Below are 18,428 nucleotides of genomic sequence, written 5' to 3'. Positions count from 1 at the left end.
GTCAGAGGGGCGGCCGGACGGCCACAAATTGGCAAAGAAGGGGAAAAACGCCGACGCGGCAACCGCGCGAGTGCAGGAGTCCATCGAGCATTGCCTCGCCGACGCCCAGGCCCGGGCCGTCCTACGTGAAGAGAAGACCGAGGCGCGGTGGTCGTCGCTGATGACGAACAGCGCCATCAAGCTCGACCTGCTCCGGACCAACGTCGACCTCCTCCGGAAGAACGTCGCCGCGAAGAAGAGGAACACCCACATGGCTTTTCTGATGGGCGGGACGGACATGCTCCAGAGCAACGACGAGCAGCTCAGGGCGTGGTACATGGCGGAGCGCGGCCTCATCCTAAACCAGATGCAGACGACAACGCCGATGACGCCGACGACGCTAGCTCCCGCGCCCATGGCCACAAGAACGCCAAGCCCGAACGACGCCTCTACATCGCCGCCCAGCAGTACCGAAGCCGCGCCGACACAGCCCAGCACCGAAGCAGCTCCGACACCGCCGAGCCCGCGCACGCCGACTCCGCCAACGCCTGGAGCCAACCCCGCCGAGTGACTCGTTGCACACGCGAACTTACGGCGTGCGGCGCTCTGTTTTTTGTAACGCCAGACTACGTCCGATCGCCGGATTTGTGGTGTCTTTTATGAGCGGGAACGACCTAGTTCAAATTTCCCGCATCCTGGGGCCGGCGCTTGGGGGCGTGACTGGGAGCTAGGTCGCCCCCAGGGGCCGAACTAGCGCCGGCATGCCCCCAGACCGCTCTATTTAGGCGCCCTGGGGGGCCGAACGGCTGGAGATGCCCTAAGGGAACGACCAAAGCCATTATCAATCTTCTAAGGCCTTTTCTATGGTTGGTTCGTACAAGGATTCGAGAGGGCAATGCAAAGTCAAATGGATCTTGTTTGCCACCCAACAAACTTGGGGGAGTTGGGGATCCTTGGCATTAAAAAAATTGTGAGGGCCCTCCATCTTAGGTGGTTGTGGCTTGAACAGACAAAACCGACCAAGGTGTGGGTTGGCATGGGAACCCTGTGTGATATGGTCGACATGGATCATTTCTACAAGTGCACTACCATCACAATTAGAGACGGGAAGTTGACAAAATTTTGACATGTGCCATGACTTAATGGGGAAGCCTAAAGAGATAGCTCCCTCAATTTTTAATTAGTCCAAGCTTAAGAACAAAACATCATTGAGGCTCTTATGGGAGATGAATGGATCAACAAGATTGACATATCAGCAAGATTGGATGTGAAGCACATCATGGAGTTTTTCTCCCTTTGGGATCTTCTTAATGAGGTACACCTAAATAATGAAGTCCCGGTCGCCCGGATGCCATACTATGGAAGCTCATTGCCTCGGGCTCCTGCTCATAGAAATCTGTGTACAAGGCCCAGTTTGAGGGGCTCACTCCGACAGTCATGAAATCAGCAGTTTGGAACAATTGTTCGTCCCCAAAAGTCAAGTTCTTCGTGTGACTAATCTTTCAAAATAAAAGTTGTACAGCTAACCGCCTTCATAGCCAGAGTTTGCCAAACTGTGGGCTATTGAAGTTGTGCAATAGGGTGTCGGAGCCTGCTGCACACCTCATGTTTTGTTGCCGGTTCTCAATCTGTATTTGGTGTGATATTGGCTTCGCCTTGAGTACGCATCTTTGGAGGATTGGGCCAACTTGCAAACTTCTAGCTAAAGGTGATCGTCCGCGCCACACCATGGCCATCGGATAAAAGCGTTGATGTCGTTGCAAATGCTCATCTCCTGGCAAATCTGGAACGGGAGTAACGCATGGATTTTTTATTTTATTTTTTTGCAATGTCTACTCTTTGCACTCAACTATTCTTGCCACGGTAAATAACGAGGCTTCATGTGGAGCATTGCCGTGCAAAGTATTCGAGATCAATCATGTTCCAAAAGTTTTTGCCTCTGTTTAAATAAAACGATGTGTGAGAGCACACATGTTTATGGAGTTTTGGGGATTTTCAAAGCTTATACCACATGCACCGCATGAAAATGGAAATTCAAGCACCGAAATTCAAGCAACGATCATAGTAAACCTTAGAAGCAACGAGTTGGCACCACCTCATCACCTCATAAAAAGGCTACCCAAGCTCTCAAAGAAAACCTTACAAGGAACGGAACACCCATCCTGGACGCCTCTCCTTGCATGGCATGCACTCCAAGCAACACAAAAATTGTACTCATCATAGGGCCACCAAATAATCCAAACTTGGGACACTCCACATTTGTTTGTGCCACTAGTAAGTGCATGCATGGCACTCGTCGTGCTCGTAAGACTAGCTCTGTGGCTTCTGGGCTCCTGCCTGGAGCTCGCCGCCCTAGTGCTCTTCCGGGGCCTCGCCCTCCTCGCCGTCGCCGCCGTCGACCTGGTCAGGCTGCCGGGGCAGGCGGCAGACGCGGCGCTCAACGCGACCAAGGGCGTGCTCGAAGCGGCGGTCGAGTTCGTCTTCGGCCTAGTTTGGGACGTGGCGGTGGCCGTCGTCTCGGCGTTTCTCGAGTCGCTCTGGAGCGCGGTGGCCGGCACGGTGGAGTTCGCCGCGTCTACGGTTGTGGAGCTCATGGAGGCAGCACGGGACGGCAGCGAGGAGGCGGCCAAAGCGCTGACGGAGGCGCTGGAGGGCGCGGCCGATGCGGTGGCCGGCACGCTGGTGAAGCTCGCGGAGAACTACACGGATGCTCTTGTGCACCTCTTGCAAAACCTCGTCTGATGGTACGACATAATGCATATGCCAGGCCACTCATGTATTGTACATAGATATAGATGTCATTTGCTTTGGCACTCGCCTAATTTTTCAAGGAGTAAGGTGCAAATATTCTTTATTTTTTTCTTTTGGGACGCAATATTCATATTTTCACGTGTGTTTGAGACATTTGTGACCGTTTCATAGTTTCCGGGTACTCTGACACGTAATCTGTTGTAGTACGATCTGCAAGTTAGTTCCTTTCTTTTTTTCCTGCATTCTTCTAGTAATCTTTGTTTCACTTTTATCTTTAAAAAAATGAATTAGGTAAATTAAAACTTTTATGTATATTTTCGTGCATTTCTATAAATCTTCACAAATTTTGGAAACGGCTTGCCTATTTAAAAATAATAACCATGCATTTCGGAAAATCTTCATGCAATGTTTTTAAAAACCACTCAATTTGAAAAGTGTTCACGTAATTTGAAGAAAAACGCGCATTTTGAAAAAATAATTCTGCATAACTGTGAAATGTTCACTTTATTTTAATATGTCCATACAATAAAAAAAAGTGTTTGGATATTTTTAAAAGTATTAAAACATCTTTAAAAATTTTAGTCAAATTTAAAAAGTGTTGAAAAAATCACAAAGGAAAAATAAAAATATTATAGTATAATAAAAATATAATATGAAAAGGGAAAACAAACAAAATATAAAACAGAAAAACCAGACAAATAAAAAATAAAAATATAGAAAAACCAGAAACGCACAAAACGGGAAAAGGCCAAGAAATACCTAATCCGTGGGTGGTTATTTTTTAAGCAAATCCGCGGCAGCAAATTGGGCCGGCCATCTAGTCGCACCCTTAAAAGAGCGCGTGGGCTATGTGTCGGCAGAAATATAATAGGAATCGCCTACGGGCGAGCGAATCGGGCGGGCTCATTAGGGTTTGTCATGCGCAAAAACCTAGGTCGCTCGCTGTGCTTCGGTTTTCTTCCCTTTTTCTCGTTTTAATTTTTTCTTCGTTTGTTCACTGATTTTCCTAGGTTTTTCTTTTTTCCATTGTTTTTCTACAACGGTTTTCTTCGATTTTTAATTCCCCGTTATACTTTTAGCTTTTCCTTTGTTTTCTTTGATCATTTTGTCAATTTTAATTGGTTTTGTTTTTCAAATACATGTCTAATTTTTCTCATTGCACAATATACATTTTTAGCGCATACGTGAAACATGTTTTTAATGGCATAAATATTTTTTTGAAACTACACGATTATGTTTTTTTACATTCTATAAACACTTTGAAATTTCCATGGATTTTTTTGGAAACACGTGAATATTTTTTAAAATGTCACCTACAGTTTTTATTGGAAATAAACATTTTTTGAACCTGCGGGAATTTTTTTTTGCATTCTACAAACAGTTTCTTAATATCATGAGCATATTTTTAATTGCTGCAGTTTTTCTTTGAATGTCACATACACTTTTTGAACTGTATGAAACATTTTTTCGCATTACGCAATCATTTTTTTACATTGTATACACTTTTTCTTTAAATGTGACAAAAACATTTTTCGAAACTTGTGGACATTATTTAAAATATAACGTACATTTTTATGATTGTATGAAAGATACTTCTCTTATTAGGACAATTTTTCGTACATTGTATAAATTTTTTAAATGTCATGCACACTTTTTCAAACGTGTGGCATTTATAAATCTGACAAACATTTTCTGTGTACATGATTAACATTTTTCTATGCATATTTTAACATTTTAAAATGAATGATTAACATTTTTTTAAATTATTTAAATAATTTTTGTAATGTATATATATATATATTTTTTGGATAATTTCCAAGGACATTTTTTGTACTGTATATACTTTTGTAGAGAATACTTTGAAATATAAAATAAAATTTAAGGAAAGGAAAAAACAAAAAGGTGAATAAAAACGGAAGAAAGGACGAAAAACAAAAATGATGTCAGATGGCGCACGGTTACTAAGCCAGCCTAATAGGTGCTCTTGGTGGAACTCGCAGTGGGCAGCACATAACCTCACCCTGAAAAGAGATACTCCTACTTTTTTGTGAAGGGCCTTTCTTTTATAGCTCCGGCACTGTTCAGGATACAAACTAGATGGAGGTCATGTAAAAAAAAAGATGGAGGTGCAAAGAAATCAGAATCCTATGTTGCACAGTTGACCTTGTTTTAGCTGATAATCTCATGCCCTACTATTATTTGCGAGAATATAGGATGACTAATTTCACATAAACTTAGCACGAATGCGGCAATTTAGTACTCCCTCCGTTTCTTTTTAGTCTGCATATAAGATTTGATCAAAGTGAAATTTTATAAAGTTTGACCAACTTTGTAGAAAAAAATACCAACGTCTACAATACTAAAGATATATGGTATGAAAATTAATTACATGATGCATCTAACAATATTGATTTCATATTGTGAATCTTGATTTTTTGTTTGACTTTGAACAAACTTATATGCAGACTAAAAAGAAACGGAGGGAGTAGCTTAATTTGTTGGTCGCAGTAAATAGATCAGGGTGTCATTATCAGCATAATCAAAATTTCAAAAAATATTAAGCACAGCGGTCAAACTTTGCTCCAAGAGAATTTCCATAAATAATTTTCCAGTTTTAAGTATTTTGAGGTGTCAGATAGAAACTATTTGGATAATGCATGTGGGCATGTTGCATAGTCATGTCCAATACAAAGCCCCACACATATATTTGACCTGTCCCAGCACCCTCTACAGCCCAACAGTGATTGTACTATTGCAGGGTGTACATGTGCATGGTTAACTTTTTATATACTTGACCGAATCTCACCGGCCTTACTAGCAGTACTGTTTGATCCTTTTCATCCTTGATGACAATGTTTCCTGGGTGGTAACTGGCATTTACTCGGCTGCCATAATTTCTAGTTTAGCACCTATTGGTATCTACTAGAAACTAGTCCTTCATGGCTTGTTACTTTTTTTTTTCAAAATCTTAACTCCACAGTTTGTTTTGACAAGTAGGGCATGCCGGTATGGGAAATACCCTTTGGCTCTCGGGTGTATATGCACCTGATATGAAAAAAAAATAGTAAGTCCAGAAGAAAGTTAAAAAACTGAAACTTTTTTTTAAAAAAACTTGACCTTATGTTGTATTCATATATAAAGTTTCACCAAGAGAAAGCTCCCGTCGAAATCAGGGCAAAACAAACAAAATTCCCTGGACAAAAAGTGTGAATAATAACTTGTTATTGTCAACCTAGAATGCCATGAAAGTAAATCCTTGGTGAATCTATTTATACGAGTACAAGAAGGACAATTTTGTTCCTCAAAAAGTTTTATATAATTCTTTGACTTTTCACAATTACTTTTTTTTTCATATCAGATATATACACACACGAGAGGCAAAGGGGTGTGTCAGTGCCAGCATGCTGCCGAAGACGAGGAAATAGTACCTACGGTGCACGACGTGCCAACCGCTAAGCCTCGTCACCGGCTTGACAAGTTGCAGGCGCATGACATACGGGTGATTACGGGAGCCGATTTTGGTGTTTTGACCATTTGCGCAAAGTTTAGCCGGATCTGACCCCGGTTTAAAAATGTTTTGTGATTTGACCCTTTTTCCTACCGCCGACGACGCTGGCGGTAGGGTTATACAGGCTACCGCCCAAATTCTAGGCGGTAGCCCACTCATCCACGTCATCCCGAGTAAATGGCAGTCGTCTCCTGCCATCCACCCTACCGTCGTGGACCCTGGCGGTGGTTGTGCAACCCTACCACCGGAGACCCCATCTTCTCCCATGCGCGGCCGCAAGAACAAAGAGGGAGGCGCCTCTCTCATCCCCTCCATTCCCCCCTCCAATCTTCTTTGTTTCTCCACCATTTTCGCGGATCGAGATGATTCCGAAACGAGAAAAGTAAGCTCTCTCAATCCCTCCAATTCGTTTTAGTGAAAAACCTTTTGATTCGATGCATTATTCGACACAAGATGAACCCTATTTCATCAAGTAGATTTTGATTTTTCTTGTTTTAAGTTTGTTTAGTTAGGAGTAATATGATGTTTGATATGGTTGAATATGATAGAACCCTATTTCATCTAGTAGATGAACCCTAGTCATGTTCATATTTTTTTTGAATTGTTCATTGATGTTTGATGTGGTTGAATATGATTGAATTTGATAGTGTTGGGGAATGTTGCATTGAAAACAAAAAAATTCTACGCACACGCAAGATCTATCCATGAAGATGCATACCTATGAGAGGGGGAGAGCATCTACATACCCATGTAGATCGCTAAATGGAAGCGTTTATCAACACGGTTGATGTAGTCGTACACCTTCGCGATCCGTTCCGATCAAGCACCGAATGTACAGCACGTCCGAGTTCAGCACACGTTCACCTCGATGACATCCTCGTCTTCATGATCCAGCAAGAGGGGCGAAGTAGTAGATGAGTTCCGGCAGCACGATGGCGTGGTGACAGTGGTGGTGAAACGGTTTCCGCAGGGCTTCGCCAAGCACAACAGATTTAGAGCGGAGGAGGAACTAGAGGGAGAGGGGGCGCGGCCACACGGCCTGGGGATTCGTGGTGTATGGCGCCCCTCCCCTCCTCTCATATATATAGGTGGAGGGGGAGGGGAGGCAGTCTAGGGCGCGCCCCAAGGGGACCGACGGCTGCCCTTGGGCGCCTGCCAAGGTGCGCCCCCTTCCTTACTTGGCACGCGGGGGAAGGAAAGGGGGTCGACGGCCCCTAGGGCGCCTCTCCTTTCTTCTTCCTTGTGAGAAGAAAGACGGGAGGGGGCTAGCCCCTCCCCTTTCCTTTCCTAGGGCCAACGACCAGGAGGTGGGCGCATCGGCCCCCTTGTGGGCTGGTGTGCTCCCTCCTTTTGGCCCGTTAGGCCCGACAACCCCCGTGACCTTTCGGAACCCCTTCCGTTGATCTGATAATTATCCTGTGTATTTCGAAACTCTTTCGAAGACCGAATACTATCATCCTATATATCAATCTTACCTTCGGACCATTCCGGAGCTCCTCGTCATGTCTGTGATCTCATCCGGGACTGCAAACGACATTCGGTCACCAAATCACATAACTCATATAAAATCGTCATCGAACGTTAAGCGTGCGGACCCTATGGGTTTGAGAAATATGTAGACATGACCGAGATGCTCTCTGGTCAATAACCAATAGCGGGACCTGGATGCTCATATTGGTTCCTACATATTCTGTTAGGATCTTTGTCGGCCAAACCTTTATGAAAACATACATAATTCACTTTGTCCGTCGATATGTTACTTACCCGAGATTCGATTGTCGGTATCTCCATATCTAGTTCAATCTCATTACCGGCAAGTCTCTTTACTCGTTCCGTAATACACCATCTTGTAACTAACTCATTAGTCATTTTGGTTGCAAGCTTCTTGTGTTGTTGTATTACCGAGAGGGCCCAGAGATACCTCTCCATCATACGGAGTGACAAATCCCAATCTCGATCCATGTCAACTCAACAAACACCTTCGAAGATACCTGTATAGCACCTTTATGATCACGCAGTTACGAAGTGACGTTTGATACACACAAGGCATTCCTCCGGCGTCCGAGAGTTGCATGATCTCATGGTCGAAGAAATATATATTTGACATTAAGAAAGCAGTTGCAATAAACTGAACGATCATATGCTATGCTAACGGATGAGTCTTGTCCATCATATCATTCTCCTAATGACGTGATCCCGTTATCAAACGACAACTCATGTCTATGGTCAGAAAACCTTAACCATCTTTTGATCAACGAGGTAGTCTAGTAGGCTTACTAGGGACTTGGTATTTTTTTATGTATTCACACATGTATTTAAGTTTCTGATCAATACAATTATAGCATGAATAATAAACCTTATCATGATTAAGGAAATATGATAATAACCACTTTATTATTGCCTCTAGGGCATATTTCCAACTATCTCCCACTTGCACTAGAGTCAATAATCTAGATTACATAGTAATGAATCTAACACCCATAGAGTCTAAGTGTTGATCATGTTTTTCCCATGGAAGAGGTTTAGTCAACGGGTCTGCCGCATTCAGATCCGTATGTACTTTACAAATTTCTATGTCTCCATCCTTTGACTTTTTCACGAATGGAGTTGAAGCGTCGCTTGTTGTGTTTGGTTCTCTTGTGAAACCTGGACTCCTTTGCTAAAGCAATTGCTCCAGTGTTGTCACAAAAAATTGTCATTGGACCCGATGCACTGGGTATCACACCTAGATCGGATATGAACTCCTTCATCCAGACTCCTTCATGCGTTGCTTCCAAAGCAGCTATGTACTCCGCTTCACATATAGATCCCGCCACGATGCTCTTCTTAGAACTGCACCAACTGACAGCTCCACCATTCAATATAAATACTTATCTGGTTTGTGACTTAGAGTCATCTGTATCTGTGTCGAAGCTAGCATCAACGTAACCCTTTACGACGAGCTCCTCGTCACCTTCATAAAAAAGAAACATATCCGAAGTCCTTTTTAGGTACTTCAGGATATTCTTGACCGTTGTCCGGTGATCCACTCCTGGATTACTTTGGTACCTCCCTGCCAAACTTATGACAAGGCACACATCTGGTCTGGTACACAGCATGGCATACATTATAGAACCTATGGCCGAGGCATAGGGAATGACTTTCATTCTATCTCTACCTTCTGCCGTGGTCGAACTTTGAGTCTGACTCAATTTCACACCTTGCAACACAGGCAAGAACCCTTTCTTTGACTGGTCCATTTTGAACTTCTTCAGAACTCTATCAATTATGTGCATTGTGAAAGTCCTATTAAGCGTCTTGATCTATCCCTATAGATTTTGATGCCTAATATGTAAGCAGCTTCACCGAGGTCTTTCATTGAATTTTTTATTCAAATATACTTTTTTGCTATCCAAAAATTCTATATCATTTCCAATCAGCAATATGTCATCCACATATAATATCATAAATGCTACGAGCTCCCACTCACTTTCTTGTAAATACAGACTTCGCCGCAAGTCTGTACAAAACTAAATGATTTGATCACCTCATCAAAGCGTATATTCCAACTCCGAGATGCTTGCACCAGTCCATAGATGGATCACTAGAGTTTGCACACTTTGTTAGCACCCTCCGGTGTCCGGGAGTTGCATGATCTCATGGTCGAAGAAATATGTATTTGATATTAAGAAAGCAATGGCAATAAAGTGAACGATCATATGCTATGTTAACGGATGGGTCTTGCCCATCATATCATTATCCTAATGACGTGATCCCGTTATCAAACGACAACTCATGTCAATGGACAGGAAACCTTAACCATCTTTTGATCAACGAGCTAGTCTAGTAGAGGCTTACCAGGGACTTGGTATTTGTTTATGTATTCACACATGTATTTAAGTTTACGATCAATACAATTATAGCATGAATAATAAACATTTATCATGATTAAGGAAATATAATAATAACCACTTTATTATTACCTCTAGGGCATATTTCTAACAGATAGACCCAATTTCAATGTAGTAGATGAATCCTAGTTCATGTTTCTATATAATATAGTTCATGTTCAATTTTTTATTATTCATTGATGTTTGATGTGGTTGAATATGATTGATGCGGTGACGTCATTGAATATGACTGGTTAATGTTATATGATGGATTAAAATGATTGATTAGAGATATGATGGATATATATATATGATTGTTGATTCAATATGATTTTTTAGTTTTATTAAATATGATTCATTCGCATTAATATAGTAACTAGGTGTTTAGTTTGACTAACATGATTCATTTGCATATTCCATTGTTGATTATATCTTTTATGATATTTTTATTGATTGATGTAAGTTGAATATCCTAGAATTTATTAATATGATATGATGCATGTTGGTTGAATATGACATGATGCATTTGCAATATTTTCAGGAGGCCCCCCTTCTGCCCAACATTGGCAACAAGTAAACCATGCTTGACCATGCTTTCGACAACAGTCATCGCGCCGTTTTGTGGAGAATGGAGTGGTAATAATTATGATCAAGTTGTTGCAGAAGTTATTGGTTATTATGAGAAATGAAGTTACTAACTATTTCCATTTACATTTTGACAGATGCTACCCCAATTGCGGATGAGGGGCCACAAGAAGGCCGTTCAGATGCAGTATGACGAGTGCTACACGCCGTACTTCAGGAGAGCACGACTGTTGGGTTTCGTGCTTCAGTTCAAACGAAAGTCGCCGAAGCTCGTCCACTCGAATCTCACAACATTGGTCGATCAGTGGCACCCCAAGATGCATAGTTTACATCTCCCATGTGGTGAGAAGATGGTGACAATCGAGGACTTCGCCATGATGACGGCCCTACCGATCCAGGGCCAGGCTCTCACTGGGTGAGTGGAGAGGACCAACTGGTGGGAGAGGGTTATCTCACTCATCGGCGACTGCCCTGCCATGAAGGGGAACCGAACATCTGGTGTGCCACTCAAGTGGCTCCAGGACAACTGGACCGTACGACCAGAAGATGTTGATGAGCGGACCGTGGAGCATTTCGCGAGGGCCTACTTGTGGTACCTCCTAACGGAGGTCATGTTTCCAGACTGCTCGGGGGATAGCGCCCTATGGATGTATCTCGGCTTCCTGGAGCACTAGGATGCGGGGTACATCTGGGGGTCCGTCGGCCTCGCGTACCTATACTGCTCGGTATGATAAATAGCTCAACATTCATTTATGGATGTGTGTATGCTGCTTTAGATTGTGTTATCTGATCATCATTTGATGTTCGTAGCTGGACGACGCAACACAGAGGACTGAAGAGAGCTCCAGTATGTGTGGATTTTTCTGGACCCTCTCTATTTGGATGTGGGAGCGGTTGCCGGTTGGCCGTCCTGAGAGAGATGGCCGATGGTTACGGATGGAGTATGGCGAAGAAGGCGACAGTGTGCTACTTCTTGAGCTTGCACTGGTTTTTTCCTTGAAGAGGAAAGGGTGAGGCAGCATAGTATAGATAAGTATTTCCCATAGTTTGAGGACCAAGGTATCAATCCAGTAGGAGACAACGCACAAATCACCAAATACCTGGACAAACTATCAAACAACTTGCACCCAACGCGATAAAGGGGTTGTCAATCCCTTCACAGTTACTTGCAAAAGTAAGATCTGATAGAGATAGATAAACGATAAAGTAAATATTCTTGGTTTATATATCGGAAAGTAAAAGATTTCAAAATAGTAGATCAGAAACTTATATGATGAAAATAGACCCAGGGGGCATAGGTTTCACTAGAGGCTTCTCTCAAGACAGCAAATAATACGGTGGGTGAACAAATTACTGTTGAGTGATACGTCTCCAATGTATCTACTTTTCCAAACACATTTGCCCTTGTTTTGGACTCTAACTTGCATGATTTGAATGGAACTAACCCGGACTGACGCTGTTTTCAGCAGAATTGCCATGGTGTTATTTTTGTGCAGGAATAAAAGTTCTCGGAATGACCTGGAAATCAACGGAGAATATTTTTGGAATATATAAAATATACTGGTGAAAGAATCAAGGCCAGGGGCCCACACCCTATCCACAAGGGTGGGGGGCGCGCCCCCTACCTCGTGGGCCCCCTGACGCTCCACCGACCTCAACTCCAACACCATATATTCACGTTCGGGGAGAAAAAAATGAGAGAGAAGGATTCATCATGTTTTACGATACGGAGCCGCCGCCAAGCCCTAATATCTCTCGGGAGGGCTGATTTGGAGTCCGTTCGAGGCTTCAGAGAGGGGAATCCGTCGCCATCGTCATCATCAACCTTCCTCCATCACCAATTTCATGATGCTCACCGCCGTGTGTGCGTAATTCCATCGTAGACTTGCTGGACGGTGGTGGGTTGGATGAGATTTATCATGTAATCGAGTTAGTTTTGTTAGGGTTTGATCCCTAGTATCCACTATGTTCTGAGATTGATGTTGCTATGACTTTACTATGCTTAATGCTTGTCACTAGGGCCCGAGTGCCATGATTTCAGATCTGAACCTATTATGTTTTCATGAATATATGCGAGTTCTTGATCCTATCTTGCAAGTCTATAGTCACCTATTATGTGTTATGATCCGTTAACCCTGAAGTGACAATAATCGGGATACTTACCGGTGATGACCGTAGTTTGAGGAGTTCATGTATTCACTAAGTGTTAATGCTTTGGTCCGGTACTCTATTAAAAGGAGGCCTTAATATCCCTTAGTTTCCAATAGGACTTCGCTGCCATGGGAGGGTAGGACAAAAGATGTCATGCAAGTTCTTTTCCATAAGCACGTATGACTATATTCGGAATACATGCCTACATTACATTGATGAACTGGAGCTAGTTCTGTGTCACCCTATGTTATAACTATTGCATGAGGAATCACATCCGACATAATTATCCATCACTGATCCATTGCCTACGAGATTTTCACATATTGATCTTTGCTTAGTTACTTTACTGTTGTCACTGTTACAATCACTATAAAACCAAAACTATTACTTTTGCTACCGTTACCGCTACTATCATACTACTTTGCTACTAAATAGTTTGCTGCAGATATTAAGTTTCCAGGTGTGGTTGAATTGACAACTCATCTGCTAATACTTGAGAATTATTTGGCTCCCCTTATGTCGAATCACTAAATTTGGGTTGAATACTCTACCCTCGAAAACTATTGCAATACCCTATACTTGTGGGTTATCAAGACTATTTTTTGGCACCGTTGCGGGGGAGCATAGATCTATTCTTTGAGTCACTTGGGATTTATATCTGCTGATCACTATGAAGAACTTGAAAGATAAAAGAACCAAGATTTTTTCCTCAACTACGAGGGGAGGTAAGAAACGGCCATCTAGCTCTGCACTTGATTCACCTTCTGTTTTGAGTAAACTTGCGACACCTACTCCTTCTATTCATTCTGATATGTCGCATGTTATTGATGATGCCACTTTTGCTTTGCATGATAATTATGATGAAACTACTTCTATGCTTGATAATACTGTGCCACTAGGTGAATTTCTTGATGAATAACTTGCTAGGGTTAGAGAGAATGAAATTATTGAAATTGATAATATTGATGAAAGTGATGATGAAGATTCTCCCCCTAGATATGAATTGCCTGTTGTTCCTGAGGGTTATGTTATGGATGAAGAAACTCCTAGAGACTTCTTAGCCTGCAATGATAGATAAGATCTTAAGAAATTATTAGTTAAGCTTAAAGAAAAGTCTTTGAATGCTAGAATGAAATATGACCCTGCTTTTTCTACTTCACCTATCTTTATTTCCGATAAGGATTATGATTTCTCTGTCGACCCTGAGTTAATTACTTTGGTTGAATCTGATCCTTTTTATGGCTATGACTCTGAAACTGTTGTGGCACATCTTACTAAATTAAATGATATAGCCACCCTGTTCACTAATGATGAGAAAACTCGCTATTAATTTATCCTTAAGTTTTTTCCGTTCTCATTATAGGGTGATGCTAAAACATGGTTTAATTCTCTTGATCCTGGTTGTGTGTGTAGTCCCCAGGATATGATTTATTACTTCTATGCTAAATATTCCCCTGCTCATAAGAAACAAGTTGCTCTAAGGGAAATATATAATTTTGTGCAAATTGAAGAAGAGAGTCTCCCACAAGCTTGGGGGAGGCTTCTTCAATTACTTAATGCTTTGCCTGATCATCCTCTCAAGAAAAATGAAATACTTGATATCTTTTATAATGGACTAAGTGATGCTTCCAAAGACCACCTGGATAGTTGTGTTGGTTGTGTTTTCAGGGAAAGAACTTTTGATCAAACTGAATTGCTATTGAATAATATGTTGAGTAGTGAAAATGATTGGACACTTCCTGAACCAACTCGCAAGCCAACTCCGAAGAAAAGGGGTATTCTATTTCACAGTCCTGAAGATATGCAAGAGGCAAATAAATCTATGAGAAAGAAAAAGGTATTAAAGCTGAAGATGTTAAGAATTTACCACCTATTTAAGAAATACATGGTCTTGATAACCCGACACAGGTAGTAAAGGTAAATTCTCTCTATAGATTTGACAAATGTGAAATCCCGTCTACTAAAATTGCTAGCCAATGCTTGGATGAGTTTGATGATTTTATGGTTAAACAAGAAGACTTCAATGCTTATGTTGGTAGACAATTGAAACATAATGCTTATATGATTGAACACTTGAGTAATTATATGTCTAGAGTTAAAGGTGAACTTAAACTCATTAGTAAACATGCTTCTATGGTTACCACTCAAGTAGAACAAGTACTTAAAGCTCAGAATGATTTGCTCAATGAATTAAAAAATAGGAAAAATGATAATGCTGTTAGAGTTATGACTAGAGGGGGTAAAATGACTCAGGAACCTTTTTATCCTGAGGGCCACCCTAAGAAAATTGAGCAAGATTCTCAGAGAACTAATGTTGATGCACCTAGTTCTTCTAAGAAGAAGAAAAAGAAAAATGATAGGACTTTGCATGCTTCCATTGAACCTGCTGTTGACACACCTGAGAATCCCAATGATATTTCTATTTCTGATGCTTAAACACAATCTAATAATGAACATGAACCTAATGATAATATTAATGATGATGTTCATGTTGATGCTCAACCTAGCAATGACAATGATGTAGAGATTGAACCTGCTGTTGATCTTGATAACCCACAATCAAAGAATCAATGTTATGATAAGAGAGACTTTGTTGCTAGGAAGCACGGTAAAGAAAGAGAACCATGGGTTCAGAAACCCATGCCCTTTCCTCCTAAAACATCCAAGAAAAAGGATGATGAGGATTTTTAGCGCTTTGCTGAAATGATTAGACCTATCTTTTTGCGTATGCGTTTGACTGATATGCTTAAAATGAATCCTTATGCTAAGTATATGAAAGATATTGTTACAAATAAAAGGAAGATACCGGAAGCTGAATGTAACGCCCTCGATGCGGCTATAGCTCCCACGTGTCGAGGCATGACTTAGAGACATAACCGCATTGAAAGCAATGTCGCAAGTCAGGCAATCATTAGAACATCCCATGTAATACATAATAAAAGGGGGAGATAACATAGTTGGCTTACACTCGCCACGTCACATCAGAGTACATAAATAACATCCATCAAACAAACACTCATGGCCCGACTACGGCGCCAAAATGGAAAAAATAACCCAACCTGTGACAAGGCCCTGAATCGAACCCCAACTAGGCACCACTACTGATCATCGGGAAAGGAAACATAATAACGCTGAGAGTCCTCGTCAAACTCCCACTTGAGCTCGTACTCGTCACCTGGAGCGGAATCCCCTGGACCTGCATCTGGAGTTATAGTGTCTGTGAGCCACAGGGACTCAGCAATCTCGCACCCTCGCGATCAAGACTATTTAAGCTTATAGGAATGGATAAGGCAAATATATGTGGGGCTGCAGCAAGCGACTAGCATATGTGGTGGCTATCTTATACGCGAAAGAGAGCGAGAAGAGGAGGCAAAGCGCGAGCGAGAAACTAGAAGGAACAACCTGCGCAAGCATTACTCCAACACCGTGTCCACTTCCCGGACTCTGCCGAGAAGAGGCCATCACGGCAACACACTCAGTTGATTCATTTTAATTAATTAAGGTTTAAGTTATCTACAACCGGACATTAACAAATTCCCATCTGCCCATAACCGCGGGCACGGCTTTCGAAAGTTCAATCCCTGCAGGGGGGGTCCCAACTTAGCCCATGACAAGATCTCACGGTCAACGAAGGAAAAGACCTCCACCCGAGACACACCGATTAGACTCGATAACCCGGTACAACAAGACAATTCGACAGGTTAAAACAAGACCAGCAACACCGCCCGAATGTGCCGACAAATCCCGATAGGAGCTGCACATATCTCTTTTTCAGGGCACACTCAGATTGTCTAAACTTCCGGTAGGCCAGCCCAGAGTTTCCCCTGCTAGCCACCGGCGGCTGACGGTTTGGACCAACACTCAGAGGAGCACTGGCCCGGGGGGGGGGTTAAAATAAGATGACCCTTGAGTCTGCAGAACCCAAGGGAAAGAAAAGGCTAGGTGGCAAATGGTAAAACCAAGGTTGGGCATTGCTGGAAAAGCTTTAATCAAGGCGAACTATCAAGGGGTTCCCATTATAACCCAACCGCATAAGGAACGCAAAATCCGGGAACATAACACCGATATGACGGAAACTAGGGCGGCAAGAGTGGAACAAAACACTAGGCGAGAGGCCGATCCTTCCACCCTTTACCAAGTATATAGATGCATAAAGATAACATAGCAATATAGTGATATCCCAACAAGTAAATAAATGTTCCAACAAGGAACGGCCTCCAATCTTCACCTGCAACTAGCAACGCTATAAGAGGGGCTGAGCAAAGCGGTAACATAGCCAATCAACGGTTTGCTAGGACATGGTGGGTTAGAGGTTCAACATGGCAATTGGGAGGCTGAAAAGAAAAAGGTAGGCATCGTAGCATTGGCAAAGCAAGAGCGAGCAAACTAGCATAGCAAAGATAGTAGTGATTTCGAGGGTATGATCATCTTGCCTGCACAGTTGTCAAAGTTGACTGGATCCTCACAAGCAAACTCAACGGGCTCCTCGGTAGCGAACTCGTCTCCCGGCTCTACCCAACAAGACAAACAAGCAACAAGGATACAATCAACCACGTGCAAGACCAGGCAATATGATGAAATGATGATATGCTATGCGGGATGCGATGCGGGATGCAAAATGCAAGATATGACAGGAAATGCATGAACCTGGCCCCAACTTGGAATTCCAAGGGTGCCACTGGATAGAGGGGATGAAATCGCTTGAAAACGATATAAAGATCATTGGAATCGGAGTTACGGTTTGGAAATGGCAAGCGTTTCTAAGATATGACACCGGTCTGCGATTTACAGCAAGTAGGCATCTAAATGCAATGAAATGAACATGCTACAGCCACCAAACATGAAAACAAAATACATGGCAGTGATGTACACAAGATGGTTAACAAAACACTAGCACTGAGCCATAGGCAAATTCATCCATTAAGAGGTTCAAACAAGCATGGCAAAAAACGCAAACGCAAAACAGATTCCAGACTTAGTGAAATTAACACTAGCCTGAAATTTCAGATCACGAAGCCCTCTTCGGAGCAGCAAAACAACATGATAAAAACCTGAACATGACAAGTAAGAACATGGCATGGAGCTACTCAACAAGCTTAACAAAACACCCAAAGTGACCTGGGGCCAAAAGGGTTCACAAAATACTCTACCGAGCTCACGAACATAGCTCGAACACAATCAGTTTTCAGACTTAGTGAAAACTGAGACATGCAGAAATTTAACTCACGAAGGCATGTAAACGAGCTCGATGCACTCACTACGGTGCAAGTCATGGCAAAGCAAGCATATATCCAGCAAGAAGGCACAATATGCTAGCTACACATGGCAAGAACAAAGGCATAGCATGCATGGAACACTAACGGTAGCATCGGCAAAATCGCAAACAAGTTGACGATCTGCCCAGATTAACAACGAAGCAAAAGTTGAGCTCGATTGAGTCAACCTAGAGCACTCCACATATGCAAACAAAGACATGGATGGATAGAGCATAACATAAATATCAAAACTCCCTTACTGATCATCCTCAAAAGAGGCACGGATCACTAGGAAACAAGCTGGACATATAGCATCATGAACTAAAATAT

At 42.3% G+C, this 18,428-nt stretch overlaps 1 protein-coding gene across 1 annotated transcript; it reads left to right on the top strand.

The window, feature by feature from the left end:
- Window positions 1–2,136: 2,136 nt before the first annotated feature.
- Window positions 2,137–2,881, top strand: LOC125553885. The gene has a single exon (XM_048717569.1). It carries the CDS (start codon window positions 2,266–2,268, stop codon window positions 2,719–2,721), a length of 456 nt encoding a protein of 151 aa, XP_048573526.1. The 5' UTR covers window positions 2,137–2,265; the 3' UTR covers window positions 2,722–2,881.
- Window positions 2,882–18,428: the final 15,547 nt, after the last annotated feature.

The sequence above is a fragment of the Triticum urartu genome, chromosome 1 (assembly GCF_003073215.2).
Source record: "Triticum urartu cultivar G1812 chromosome 1, Tu2.1, whole genome shotgun sequence".
Lineage (NCBI taxonomy): Eukaryota > Viridiplantae > Streptophyta > Magnoliopsida > Poales > Poaceae > Triticum > Triticum urartu.
This window is presented reverse-complemented; position numbering and strand designations above follow the sequence as displayed.